Consider the following 15,225-nt stretch of genomic DNA (forward strand, 5'->3'; position numbering starts at 1 on the left):
AGAGCAGATTTGTCCCATATAGGCCACATTCTTTCCTACATTTTGATTTCAGTTCAGTGAATCTAAATCTCACTGAGGGAACCCTTTCATTCAGGAGAAAATATTTGATTGAATGAAAAGCAAATGACTGCTTTGATGCTGGATAAGAAATTGGATTTTCCACAGCAATAGTCCAGTCATATCAGCCTGTGACTGGCATTTGCTATTTGGAAAGAAGCAGAATAGTCAGATATTCATCCTTCCATAAGGATTGAGAGGTGTCTCAGCTGACGTTCCATTGCTCCTCCCTTTTCGACAAGGTCTCTTTGGATTCTGCTACAGCTTGATTTTAATTTACTTCAGCCAGAAAGACCTACATTTTGGGGTCTAATTGCTGCTATTGTCTAGTTGCTGTCATTGTTCTGTTGCATAGAAGGCCACATTTTGGTCTGAAACCTGTTTTGTTTGGAGGTTTTGTTTACAGACTATGAACTTTAGAGGGGGAAGAATCTCTTCTCTGACAAAATATTGGAATAAAAAATGTATCTGTATATAAACCTGTTGGTTGAGACCTAACATGAAGGGAACCCCCACCCATATTCCCTCCTCCTGCCAGGAGTCCCTGGGGTCAGGGAGACCTAGAGAAGGAGGGTGCTTCTGGTAGAGCAAAGGAAACCTGGTAGAGCAAAGGAAACAAAGTGGGCAGGCGTAAGCATGTTTGCTTTGCATGACTTGTTTATATAAATTTTTGTTAAAATGTGCATTTTAAATATGCTTTTCTGTTAAAATGTTTTTGTGAGCACAGAAAGTGTGTGCTCAATGATACCATACTCTTCCAGGAGCTGAAATAACAAAAAAGTGGGAACAAAAGCTATGACGGTTACCAAGAACAGCTAACAGGGAAAGCCCCAGCACAAGGCAGAACTGGTGGCAGAGATGAGGAGGGAGAGGAACAGAGGAAAAGCACATCACCAGCCAGCTCAGCTTTGCTGGGCCAGAGCAAGACTAGCTACTAGTTTTAGACTGTGAGTGTTACTGCAAGAGGAGAAAAATAACTAGTGGGCCTAATGGTTACCTCCTTAGAGAAGAAGAACATGAATTGTTATGGTTATATTAAAAATTGTTATTTTTTTATCTACCTTATTAGGCTTTTCCCACTCTTTAATAAAATATATGGTTTGTTTACTTACTTGATTAGTGTTTGCCACTAATAAAAATGAGCTTTTAACATGAGCAAATTTAATATAATTTTACCATTCAGTTAATGTAAAAAATAATCCAAAAATCCTAGGAAGAGGAGGCTGAATGCAGTTGTTCCCATTGTATGGGAAACATACTACTGAAATGCCCATACTTCTTGCTGCTTTGCACTAATGTTAATGATACTGTACAATGGAGTATCCAGGTCTTTATAGATGGCTTTTAGTTTTTAGCAGTGTTCTATTCACATATTTTTCAGCATGTTAATTAGAATATTATTTCAGTAGAAACACAGTTATAAAAGTCCAACCCTGCTAATGCTCTGACTTTTAAAAATTAGATTAGTCTTACTTAGCATTCTGGAAAGAAATGAGTTTTTAGAGATTAAAATACATGGCTAAGGAATAACACAAATACACCTGGCTTACTATCTGTACCTTCAATACAAGAACCCAGTATAATGAATGAAATTGCAAAGCACTACATTTTAAAATGTATATGAAGAAATACTCCTTTTTCCAAATTTGATGGTAACCTGAAAAAAAACCATTACCATGACAGATAAAAGTGAGGCAACAAGTCTGGTAAATTCTGGAAACAGATTAGATATTCACATGTGGTAACACTGAAATCTGCTATGACATTCACAAGGATAAAAAACATTCACTGAGAATATAAAAGTCAGGATTAATTGCTAACAAACCCGAAAGTAAGAAGAAATTTCCTGTCTGTGCACTATAATGATCTATTATGCTTTCTTCTGAAGAACGTGGTAGCTATTACTACTGGATGTAGAGTAATCCATATATCATGGAATGAATCATAAGATTTTGATAAAGTATAGTGAATAATTCCTAGTGTTTAAAGTATGTAGAAATATGATTCTGTTAATTGAGTATGGTATGTGCAAATAATTAAAGTCCTTAGAAACCTATGCAGACCAGTCTATAATCCTTCATACCTATATTTTCAATATCTCACTTTTCCACAGGAGAAATGTTCACTTTTAGCAAGCGAGGACGTTGCTATTATACTTTGCTTTAGTAAAGAGGTTGCAAAGTAACAAATAAATAACCAGTCTGATCCTGGACTGGTATCCCTGTCACTTGTTCATCCAAAGATATCACAGAAATATTCACACTTTTCAACCAGAAAGAAGAGAAATGGGGCTGTTAGTTGCCAGTGATTCTGTCAAGTGAACACTTTATTTTGCCACTTAAAACAAAGTTCTTCTGAAAGATCACTTCTGCCACTCTTCCGCAAATAACGAGACAGGAGCTGCTGTTTATCAGCTGACCTTGGAAGGGTCTTTTTCCAGCAGCAAAGCAGCTCATAGATCTGGTGTGTTAAATTATCAGGGCACTTCAGCCTAACAAGCTGAAGTATGCTCCGCCGAACAGGTAAGCATAAAGCAAGCAATGATGTATTGTCTTCTGCAAGCTCTTCTGCAAGCCAATATAGCAAGTTGTCCCATAGGGCCTCTGAAGGGTAAAAATTAGTAAATTAAGATCATTATTCTTCTGCTATGTAAACCTTTCTTTCTTTTGAAAAGCTTTCTAAAGCTGGAGGCTCAGCAGGTGAACTCCCCACCTAAATATGGTTTGGTTTTTACTTTAATGAAAACATCGTCACTTCTTATTTCTGATGTAATTTTTGGTAACTGCACTGAGACATGAAGTGAATTTAGTCAAAAGCAGATTCAGCAATGATCTGTAACTTTTGGGACTGCATGGGGAAAGCTATCAATAAAATAAAAGGGTATGGGCATTTCCTATGACTGATACATAACTCCATACTGGAGCTTTCCAGTACAAACTGAATCTCCTTATACAGAAAATTATATGCTGCTCAAGCACGCCACCACAACATTATCTCACAAGAACTATTTCATTTCCTGGTAAACAGATCACTTTTTTTTTTTCTTTGAATATCTTTTAACACATTAACTATTTTGGTTCATGAATATGGCATTTTAAAATGTCAGTAATAGCTGAAACAAATCTTGGCATTTAAAAGAAGTAAATAGGAAATATAACTATTATTTATATTGATATTAATATATTATGTATGTATTCTTACCTGATGAATCGGAAGAAATTCTTCTTGTGCTTCGTGGACGGTTGATCAACTTTTCATGCTATCAAAGAAAATGTGTTGAGGAAAGAGAAATGACTAAATGAGTAAGGGATAAGGTGTAGGATATGGGGGTGGATTGCAGTAAATCAGCATTTAAGATTGGTCCTACCTACATAGAGGATTTGTGTCATTATTAAAAACCAGTTAACACCATCAGCAGGTAAAAATCAGTATACAGCTATTAAAATAATGAAACTGTTTACAGCAATTGCATCTTATTAAAAAGCTTATAATTTATATAATTTTATAAATGTTTGATCAGTAGCATTATGTCATGACTGGTGTATAGAAACTGGGTGTATAGAACATCTGTATGGAACCTTCATACATGAAATGGATGCTAATTTTGAATACTGCATTAACTTTGCCTTGCTGTCTCTGTGTTCTTATTACAACCGTGTGCATACCATACTGTTTCAAGGAAAATAACAGTTTCTAGGTATGCAGTAGCTATTGTTAGGTCTAGAAATCATACTATGTTTGTAGCTATAGTTATTCATTTTACACGGTTCAACTTTTAATTCTAAATCACTAATAAACATCAGAATTCAAAAGACGAGTTCCATTAGAAAGTAAAGAGTTTCTCTTTCTTCCTCTGAACACTGGAGAGAAAGAAAAAAATACTTTGTCCTTTTTCCCTATGACTGAGAAAGAGGAAAGTCTTGTGGGCTTTACTGTTATTCCCTACTCCATATAGCACAAGAAATTACTTACATAAGCACTGAGCACAAGAAGAGATTAATTTGTATCAAGTGGAGTTCAGCTCTTTTTTTGTTTAAAAGCTGTAATTTTCCTCTTTTAGTGCCCATGTTACTTTTGTCACACACATTCAGTTGCGTTACCTGGCTGTTTATGCACAGCTTTCCCTGTGAGACTTTCTCCAGGTTTATTCATTGAGCTTCTTTTTTCCATTTGTGAATTAAGAGCATGAAACTCTGACTGGATAAATTACTCCCCTTTTCCTGCTGGGCATACTGAGCCTTGCTGAGCTTATCTTAAATACTCTTACAATACAGACTTTATATATTGTTCAATATTTGGAGTGTTTCATATGTACTGAGCTACACATCCAAAAGGTCCATATAATCATAACTGTTACCTATTCACTTGTGAATTAAACAACTTTTTATCAGGCCTGTACTCAGTCATCTTGGTAGGGGGGTTCAGTGTGTACAGGATGCACACAGTAAGCACTGCTTAGCAGTCCAAAACCGTCCTGTGCTGTACTCATCTTGAGTTCTGAATCTGCCTCGTCTTGCGTGCTTCTACAGCAATTCTGTCACCGGACGTGCCCTAGTGGCATAACATGGCTAAAAAAAGCCCTCAAAATAAAGGGAATATAAAGCTCTCCCAGAAGGGGGCACTGTTTTTCTTCCAAGACTCAGCTTTCTTTGGCTGCGTTTAATTATGCATTTATATTTAAACTTATTTTCATTCATTAATGAGAATTTAGCACCTCAAAGGCCTGTATGAGATTTTCAAAGTTATTGTAGATGAACTCAGTTACCCATGCATTGACTTCAATCTGAACCACTTTATGCTACATAATGTTAAAATAGTAGTACAAATGGTAAGAATTGAAAATGAGTATTGTCTAGAAACAGTGTAATAATATACAATGCATTAGATCCAAAACATTAAATCTGCCTTTAAAGATTAAATATCTGTGGTGAAGCGCTAAATTCACCCACGGTCCAGCTGCACTGGCATGTGGCCCCACTGTTCTGGTTGATAGCGTAAGTAAAATACTCTTAGCGGTCAAAGCAGTTTTCTAGTCTGGAAGGCCCTTCAATTAGCTAAGCCTTTCTGAAGCAGAGGATCACATGCTATTTTGCTGTTAGACAGTCATTAGACATAAAACTTCAGCAGAATAGTAATTTGATAATGCTTGTATGTATTACAACAATGTCTTTTTGCAAAGCACTCTGATTTCAGCCAGCAATACTGAAGTGCTCTGTCGAATGGACCTCTCAGACATGACCAGACTCTACTAGCATATCAAACAGGACAGACAGAAAAGGAGAAATTAACCTTTTAAACTCTTTAGCCCAGTTTCACATAAATAGAACTGCTTTGAAATCAGTAGAAATATTAGTGATATGCATACACATACTTGACATCAGAACCTAATCCACTGTATTTAACTTGTGTTGAAAATAACAGGTTTGACCAACCAGTGTTTTCTAATGCTGAGGAAATGAAAGCTCCATGATAGGAATTGTTAGTGAAGATCAGCTTACTTCTGTACAAGTGTAGCATGTTTAAACTAAAAACTGACGTGAATGGCGGCATACAAGGTAAACAACCACTGCTTCGACCACTGTCAGAAATACATTAGTAAGACAGTGGATAATGTGGGCACATACATATAAATATGGCTTACAATCTATATATATAGTCATGGCTTATAATCTATATATAGTTACTGTCTTCTCTCCACAATTCAAGAGAAATTTAGGTGGGAATTTTACAGAAATGAGTGAAAATGTAGTCAGAATGGTTGCCTTAAAAAGATTCCATCTGTCTTTGTCGCAATCAAAATCAGGCACTGTGGATGGTACTAACTTTATCATCTGGCAAAAAAAGGAAAAAGCCAAAACTTAATTTCATTTTATTAAGAAAATTTCTATTGTTACTGGCAACACTGAGTATTTGTGATCTCATGTGTATTAAAACTAATCTGTTAAACATGTTTAAACTAAACTTAAGATATTTATTACTCAACGAAGTAGTAGAAATGTAAACAGTCTTTGCTGTTCTTACCCTGCATTTACTGCTATTTCAGGGATTTTATTCCCAAACCATGAAAGGTTCCCCCAGCATAGTGGGAGCAAGTGAGAAGTCCATCAAAAATGCTACAACTTAGAGTCAACCAATTCACAGTTAAGACACTAGAGCCTTACTGTGACAACTGGAATTTTGTAAGCAGCTGTGTTAGCGTGAGCAATGCTGTAAACAACACAGCATCATCAATAGGCCAGATATGAACACTGAGCATTACATTTTAATATGCTTGTGAGATTTGCAACAGTTTAATTGCTGTACTGTAGTAGCATACATGTGATAGAAACTAGCAAAATTGAAGGATCATTGCTTGAGTGTATGTCTGTGCACACGAATGTGGTCAGAGAGTTCCAGGTGCTTTGGCAATATATATTAATAGCATCAACATATGACTAATTATGGACAGTGCCAGTCTCGGTTCATATTATATGAACATTAACACAAGACTTGTACTTTAATGAAGTGGTAAATAGCAGTTGCATTTGACAGATGGTTGGTGTAGTTGTTTGTATAATTAGTGCATTAAATTTCTCCATAACTGTGTTTTCTCATCCAATTTTAACTATTTCCTTCTATTTCTTGTATTCATTAGAAAGCCCACCTAGATGTGAAGATATATCTGATTAAAATTTGTTGATCAGATCATGGATAGTAAAAACAGGATAAAGTTCTGATGTTAATTTTTACTGTCAGTGCTTTCATCACTGTTAATAATTATAGAACACATAATAAGATATGGTAAGTAATTAGAATTTCCTTTTCATTGCTCTGGCATTTAATTGCATCTGGATCATTATGTTTAATATATGGTTCTGTCTCTCTTCCAGTCAATTCCTTTTCTAGCTCAAACACATTTTTAACTGCTGCAAATATCCTGTGAAAATGAGTTCACCTTTTGATTATTTTTGTATGTAAAAAGTACGTTCTTTTATATTATTGGTTAAACCTGCAATGTACCAATATCATTGTTCTTATATCCTGCAAGAGGGGATATAATCATTCCTTTTTCAGTTCCTCCATAATATTCATACGTGTACACAATATTTCAACTTCTATCAAAACTGCATTAAGTGTTGTCATCAACATATTGTCTCTCTACCTGGAACCACTCCATGTTTCTGATCACCTTCTCTCTGTCCTCTGCTTCCAAATCCTCTTTCTGAGTTCTATGGCCAGGACTGCAGAGTGCAGTCATGATGTGGATGCCTCATAGATATATGGCGTAATCTTGTTTTCATTTTTGTTCTCTAATGATTTTGAACATTCTGCTTACCTTTTTATTTGCTGCTGAATGCTCTGGAAGTTTTCAGAGAGCAAAATGACCAAAGATTTTTTTTTTTGAGTGGTAATAGGTAATTTAGAGTCTACCAGTATAAAATTAGATAGGTATTTCCATGCCAACAACACACTTATTGGCATCTAAATTATCTAGTTTATTTTCTAGTCACTCAGTATCATTATATTCTGTGATTCTTCACAGACAGCTTTAGTACTCTGAATATTTTGTACTGTCATCAGACTTTTCACTTAATTATTCAAAAGTTTCTGATGAATATATTAGCATGGATCTGTGTGGGACTTTACTAGTAATCATCTTGAGAAAACCAACTGCTTTTTCCTACTCTTTTTTTCCTATCTTTCAGCCAGCAAACAAGCCAAAAGAAAATATTTTTTGTTCTTAAAATTTCTGTGAGTTTGTTCAGTATGGAATTCAAGATTTACTTGGCTGGAAGAAGGTATGAAGAACAAAAGAGTGAACAACATTATAACTTTGTGTTAATGAATGTTACATACCACTAGATATTCCCATTTGCCTTCTGTATTTATATACCAATTGTAAGGTATGTTGTATTTAATTACTAATTATTTGCTAAAGTCAAATAATCAGCTTCATTGATGTTTTATAATTCTTCAAAAAGATGATAACTGAACTAGCTAAATTATTAAGGAATATTTCTTCTCTATTAAAAAACCTGACTTTAAGCATTATCAATTTTAAATTATTACACTGGATGGATGAAGATAGATCAAAAAGTAGGAGGGTTCACCAACTATAGCAGAGTATAACATTTTGTGTACTAAGATGACTTGCAACATAAGGGAAGATGTTATTTTGATGCTATTCTTCATTCTAGAGAGAGGTATTTCATTCTGTGTAAGACAGAAAATACAAATCACGTAATGAAAAAGTTATCAATATGCAAATGTTTTCAAGCATTTTGATCGCTTTTTTTGGCCTAATATTTGCATTTAATCAAGATTCTGACTCCTTTGAAATGCATTTCTCTTAAAATATATTTACCAGAAGCAAAAGAAAAATTATTTGCAAGATGCTGCAACACTGATTTTCTGAAGTGATATAATAACTGTCTCTCTAAGTAGACTTTTTGCGCATCAAACTTGGGTCCTCTGTGCTTGAACTGATTCAGTTGAAAGTAGAGCCACTACTCAAAAAATAGATGTAGAGAAAATATTCCCAAAGGCTATCACCATTCCTGAAGTTTGACTTCATTTCTAATTTTTAATTTACCAGCGATGATCATGTTACACAGTTCCTCCATTTATTTCCATTTGAATGAGGAGGCTGCCTGGGTGCTACTGTGTACCCACATATATATTCTCACACGCTTATACAGACTGACCAGACTTCAAGATCTCAGCCACACTGGGAAAGAGGAAACGCAGCCTTAAATTTAGCAGGAGAAAACGGGTAGTCAGAAATACTTGTTTTGAAAAGTCTGAATAGAACATTTAAGGACTAATATGTCTAGCAGTAGACCATATATGCCAACCCAAATCTAAGACACTTGATAATTACCTTTGTGGTTTAATACACATGGAGTTCAATCCTTTAAATCTTATTCTTATTATGCAGTAAGATTAGATAAAGTGGAACAATGGGATGGAAGCTAGGCAGGTGGATGGAAGAAAACTTACTGATGCCTAGGGTGAGCCACAGATTACTTTTTTTTTTTACCATCCCACTGAACCTCTAGGGTTTGTGTTTCCCTCTCTGTGAATACTGCACATGGAATGCTAGCCCTGTGGAAAAGCAAAGTGCTTGAAAGCATGTGATTCTCAAAAGAAAATTTACATTTTATACAGAGTTTGTCACTACAAGAGATCTCCTCTCAAAATTTTCTGCAGGTAATTGTTCTTAATTTTTACTTGGGATAGTGGAGATGAGAGAGAAATCAAGAGGTATGCTTATGAAATAAAAGATGTATTTGCAGGTGATAGCTTAAGGACGAGTGAAATCAATTAAATTCAAAAAGAGAGAGATGCTACTGCTTGTCAACAGAGATTTAGACCAAGTGTTACTGTACATATTTTGACATTAAAATGTATGCAAATTTGATAGCAGTACTCTAGCAACAGCATTTTGCACAATACAGGGTGCTGATACCTAGGCTCTTTGAAAAGATTACAATGAGATTTCATTGTAGGAATGTTGAAGGTTAATCTTTGTAGCAATAGCTTTCACCAGAGATGGAGATAATTGCCCACATGGCTGTATTGCAGAGGCTTATCAGGCATAGTAGGAGAATCAGGTGATAGGAGAAAGATAGGTTACATGAACCACTTACTGCTCCTACAATTTGCAGTTCTGCACTCCCAAGACAAGGATACAAGAAGTATATAACCGAAACTTAAGTAATAATTTCTCAGGGCCATATCATTTGGGGAGAGCAAATGGGTGAAAAACTTCTGCTAAACATTTTTTTCCATGCTCATGCTTGGATGAGGGTCCCTCCCACATGCTAAGAGAAACTGAGGGTGTTTGTACATTGCTGATGGATCAGAACTGCTCCATCAGTGACTCCCGTGTGTATCTGTAAAGCAAAAATCATACCAAGATCCTTTTGCCTAATAAGTATATGGTAAGGGAAAAAGGGAAAGATCTCTAACATTATCAAATGAGAAACCCACCTTTGGTAATGTTAGTGCTAATTTACACAGTGGAGACTGGTGTTGATATTCACCATATGGCAAGGGTTGTTCCCATTTCTTGGTTATCATCTCTCTGGTAATTTTATAAAACACAGCTGTTCCTTTGTAATGAGGTGAACTGTGGTTACCAAATTCATCCACTTCTTTAATTTGGAGCTTCAGCCTGGGTTTTCTTTGTGAATGAAAAATCAGCCTGTAGACTTTTCCAAAATCTTTTCCATTCTCTGCAGTCCATACAAAAAAAAAAGTTTTTTTTTACACTGTATTTAGATGTGTGGCATCTAAATTAATTCATTAGGGTGAGTCAAATACGGGTAATCACATAACATTCAGTTGTTCTTTATCATTATTATTACTTTAAATTGAACATCTGAGTTTCAAACATTCCTGCTAGCCTGCTTCAGTAGTTGAAATGTCTTCATAGTTAGCTGTCTTAGCCCCTGAATTGTTGGCATAAGGGACAAGTGGTGAAGGCTGTGCTACAAGTTGAAAAGTAAGGAACATGGAACGGGATAAAGTACATAACAGAGAGAGAAATAAAAATAAAACAGTGTTGTGAATGGAATTAGAAGTATATGCTTTCTGGTTATTCAGGATGGATATCTGTCTATCTGTAACAACAAAATGAGTGGAGGCAGAGGGGTAGGTGCATTTTTAGGATTTGTAATTCCATTTTAATTGATACATCTATAACACTATCCTTTGCATATATGAGCAGGCAATCCTTGGGGGCTGTAGACTTCTCTTTTTGAAGAATAGTCCTTTCTTTAGGGTAAACGGAGTTTTCAATGGGAGAGTTTATGTACAAAATGTTCAGAGGGCCAAATATATATTTATATGTTCTTTCCAAAACTGACAGAAAAGACTATACGTAATTTTGGGTGAAAACTTTTCTGAGGCTTCTTATCTCTTCCCTTTAAGCAAATCTCTGAATGGTGGCAGCCACTGCACGGAATTTTCGAGGCTGCTAATGGCAACAGCGTAACAACTCTCTCTCATCACCGCAATTCATAGTGCAACTCACAAAAAGCAACATTGTGCCCTGGATTTCAGTGTTTAATCTTGCTCATTTTAAGTGAATTTACACAGATAAAATAGCAGACTGTTTCTTTTTGTCTGGAATCTGTTTAATTCCTATCAAATGTTCTTTATATTAAAAAGCCATTTATGGAATCCTGCCCTTTGGAAACAAAAGATAAAATACCAGCTGTTTCCAAGGGACCAGGTTTCACAGAATGGCCGAGATTGGAAGAGATCTCGGAAGATCATCTTGTCCAACCCCCCTGCTCAAAGCAGGGTCACCTAGAGCAGGTTGCTCCGGATCTTATTTAACTACTACATTTTATTTTTCAGTTGGAACTGTTTCCAATGTAGTTCCATGTGCCTATCATTTACCAGAAATAAAACATTGAAATAACTAAATGTGCTGTGACTAACCACAATCTACTAATGTTCACATACAGTATTTCTGAATAGTTGAGGTGATTTGTAATGTTTATCCAGATGCATGAAATAATTACCTTACCTGAAGCAAAAATATTGCCTCTAAATCTAAAATGAATCTGCTCTCCTTCTCTTAATGGGAACTGCTGCGTAGGTTCTGGGGGACCAAAGTAGCCCTCCTCGTGGAGATTTTGAAGTTCGCAGGTCAATTCTTTGGATGCAGATAGCAAAACTACTATTTTATATGGGTTTTCTCTTTTCCGATACAGTATCACATTAGCCATTGTGCTACAAACAGCTTCTTCCAGAGCCCGAGCAAAGAGGAGAAGATATGTGTTTTCCAAGAGGAACGAAAAGCGAATGACCACAAAGCTGTATTAAAAAAAAGGTAAGAAAATAAATAGCTCCATCTTAAACAATTTTATCAATTGCTAACAATTTATTATGCAATAATAATACAGGGCTCAGTCTCCAATGGACCTTTTGCTACCTCCTTTTCATGCTTGTTTCCAACACATGAAAGTGTGGAAATTTGCCTGCATCTGTAGCGTAGAGATTCTGTATCTATGAATTCAAATACATACAAATTTTAGATGAAATAATAAGAAATTCCAAAAAATATTATGGTTTTGTAGTTAGAGAGCTAAATCACATTTTTAAATTAAAATTAATATCTGCATTTCCTGTTTCAAGTTGTTTATATATTATGTTGTGTACAGTCTATAGATGAAAAAATATTTAAACAAATTTATATTTTCTGTAATTATGAGTAACAAATCTAAATGATCTTGTACTGCAAAGTGGAAGAGATGCTGGCATGTTAATAACTAATAGTGGATGATTTCTTAACTCTACTAATTTCCATTGATCCGTATACTTGGAAGTAAATATTTTAGTAAATACAACTTTATGAAATTATTCATACATTACCTTTCTAAATGCTCATTTAGTTCAAATGATACAAGCCCATTCCGTGCATTCTGGATAATAACATCATCAAACACCTTCCACCCCTCTTCTTTGTTTCTGTGACCTAATAGTTTCAAAGTATCACTGAGATTCTCCCCATTTTTTCTCAAAGAAGCACTCACAGCCCTGGAAAGCCAAGGAATTATAGGAAAAAATATAATGAAAACTAGATCCTGCAGAAAGAGTAAGCTTGTATTTATAGCTCTGCCTTCCCTTCTGCTTTCCTTGATGACTACATATGTTTTTCCCACCTTGCTGAAAATCTACATCTGGAACTATACTCCAGAGTACATAAGTGATGTAATTGTTAAGAGAGATTTTTTTATTTTTTCAAATTCTCCAGAAAGAAGAAAAAAAAGGAAAAAGAAGGCTTCTATCTAAACGAATCTAGTTTAATCTATCATTTAATATCATGCATAGTAATTATTATAGATTGTTTTTGATTCATTCATCAAGATTTAGATTCTCTAGAAGTAGATAACTGAAAAAAACCCCCAACCCAAAACACCCACCTTTTCTTCCAGAAGCAAATATTACTCAATAACCACAAAAGAATTTAGAAAATAAGACATGACTGCTATCCATTATCTCTTTCAAAAGAGAAAATAAAAGTAGTTTCTCTTCAAATCAGGTGATTACTTTGATATCACACTCAGAATCAAGCAACTGTGACATGACATGTTCTGGCTAATTTATTCTAATGAATGAAACATGAGGGTTTTTTCACAGAAGCCCATAGTTCTCGTCTCACACACACCTCTCCTTATCAGTTTTTTAAAACTGGATGTGAATAACCCATTCACCTCAAATGCATACCCTATGTACAATCCAAAAAAGAAAATACTCCAAACAGGACAGCCTAAGCATTTCTCAGCCTCAGCCCATGTGCAAATACAGGCATGTTGGCATCATTTCCTAAGGAATTTGTATAGAAATAAGCAATCAAGCCATGGTCTTTTCATGGATGTGCTTTGACTGAGAATCTAAAGTGCCATTTAGACTGGTATTAAGAACAGACAGATGCCATGAGGGTACTGCAACAAAATTAAATGCTTCTGGTGCAGGAAATGAAATTTGAATCTCCTATAAACTGACATGGGCACCCTTCCCAAATCTGAAGTTTGTGATAAAGATAGATGTCTACTCTAAGAGACCAGTGTGAGTGTAGAGCTCTTTAAAACATGATCTGAGTTGTTTAGAAATGGAAAGCTAGAACATTGTCTACCTTCTCCATCTGTACCTTGCTTATTTTCAAGACAATCATAATCCGGGCATGTAGATGAATTTTGAAAAAGATAATGTTTAGCGTAGTAGGAATAAGCTAACTCTTTAATGACCTGAAGTAGAAGTACTTCAAAGCTGACCCTTGTTCCAAGCTAGTCACTACCAAGAAATCCCAGTAAGCCTTTCTGAACCTGGAGTTGTCCATGATAGCAGAACTGGAAGGACAACAATCAAATGGTAAGTTCATATTGATTTTTTTTTCCTGCATGGGATGGTAAAAACACCATTTATTTTGCTGACTGTCAAAATAGATGAGGTCAGCTTTGGCCTTTTTTTCCACCAAAAAGTTTTATCCATGCCTCATGTGCATGATGGATAAATTTTATTGAACTGCCAGTTAACAACTGAACTGTAGAGATTTTTTAGGAGTCCCCATGTTTTAATGCTTTTTTAAGACATTCCACAAGGTCTAAGTTTTAGAAATTTTGTAGTGAGTGCTTTGGAAAAATCTGGGCCTTCATATAGTGTGCCAGTTACCACAAAACTGACCTACTCCAAACTGTTGTGTCATAAATTTTGACTCAGGTAGCCATTGGAATGTGTAGAAATAGAGATCAGAAAATTCAAAGGCCAGGTAACCAAGCCACCAGCTGGTAAAATAATGATCACAGCAGCTTTGAGACTTGGTTATTCTCTATGTTCAATATTTGGCTTTGGTGAAAATGGCTGAACATTTCCTGCTGAAAAAAACCCATGCATTTTTCATCCTGACTCCTGCTAGAAATATAGTAGTCAGTATATTTAAGGCTTATACATCAAATGCTGTATGAATTTTCCCGGTGAAGTTATAGCACGAGAATTGTGGGGATTTGCTCTAGTGTTTCTTATAATGTTTCTAAGTATAGCAGACTGTATTAAGGAACTAACACATTTTTAATACAAAAAATCATTAATCAGCAACTGTTAAAATTAATTCATTTTGATGTTTTGAAAATGCTGAGTTTGTAGTGAAGTTGTTCTTACCGAGGATGGTATGCTGTAGCAACCCTCTTTACTGTAGCTCTAATGGCTCTCGCATGTTCTGTCTCATCTCCTTCCCTTTTTTTTTCTGGGTTTGGAGGACAGGGTAGAGTAATAGTGACTGAGCTGTTAAATGGTTGGGCTGAAGGATGCTGGACATAAACCAGTGCACTAGCAGATACCACTGAGTGGTACATATCGTGTCTTGCTTTCAGTGTAGAAACCAATGATGGTTCAATAGGCTGAACCTAAATATGGAAAGCAATTGTACAATTAATTTGCAAGTTAATAAATCTTCTTTTACATGGCTGCTTTTTTACAAATTGATTTATCTTTTGGAATTGGATTAGACTATCACTATCGGGGAGACCTTATTGCAGCCAATCAGTACTTCAAGGGGGCTTATAAAAAAGATGGCGGCAAACATTTTAGCAGGGCCTGTTGCGACAGGACAAGGGGGAATGGCTTTAAACTAAAGGGGGGTAGATTTAGACTAGATACAAGGAAGAAATTTTTTAT

General features: G+C 35.5%; 1 protein-coding gene across 1 annotated transcript in view; it reads right to left on the minus strand.

Moving 5' to 3' along the window:
- Window positions 1-2,370: 2,370 nt before the first annotated feature.
- The window catches only part of DTHD1 (death domain containing 1), a 20,421-nt gene continuing 7,566 nt past the window's right edge, over window positions 2,371-15,225 (minus strand). Inside the window, exons 5-10 of the mRNA XM_019470984.1 lie at window positions 14,710-14,954; window positions 12,424-12,588; window positions 11,576-11,865; window positions 10,030-10,274; window positions 3,259-3,316; window positions 2,371-2,660 (exon numbers count right to left, since the gene is read on the minus strand). Coding sequence (XP_019326529.1) covers window positions 2,371-2,660; window positions 3,259-3,316; window positions 10,030-10,274; window positions 11,576-11,865; window positions 12,424-12,588; window positions 14,710-14,954 — 1,293 coding nt within the window. The remainder of the gene's footprint in view (window positions 2,661-3,258; window positions 3,317-10,029; window positions 10,275-11,575; window positions 11,866-12,423; window positions 12,589-14,709; window positions 14,955-15,225) is intronic.

This window comes from Aptenodytes forsteri, unplaced genomic scaffold (genome assembly GCF_000699145.1).
Source record: "Aptenodytes forsteri isolate BGI_AS27 unplaced genomic scaffold, ASM69914v1 Scaffold305, whole genome shotgun sequence".
NCBI lineage: Eukaryota > Metazoa > Chordata > Aves > Sphenisciformes > Spheniscidae > Aptenodytes > Aptenodytes forsteri.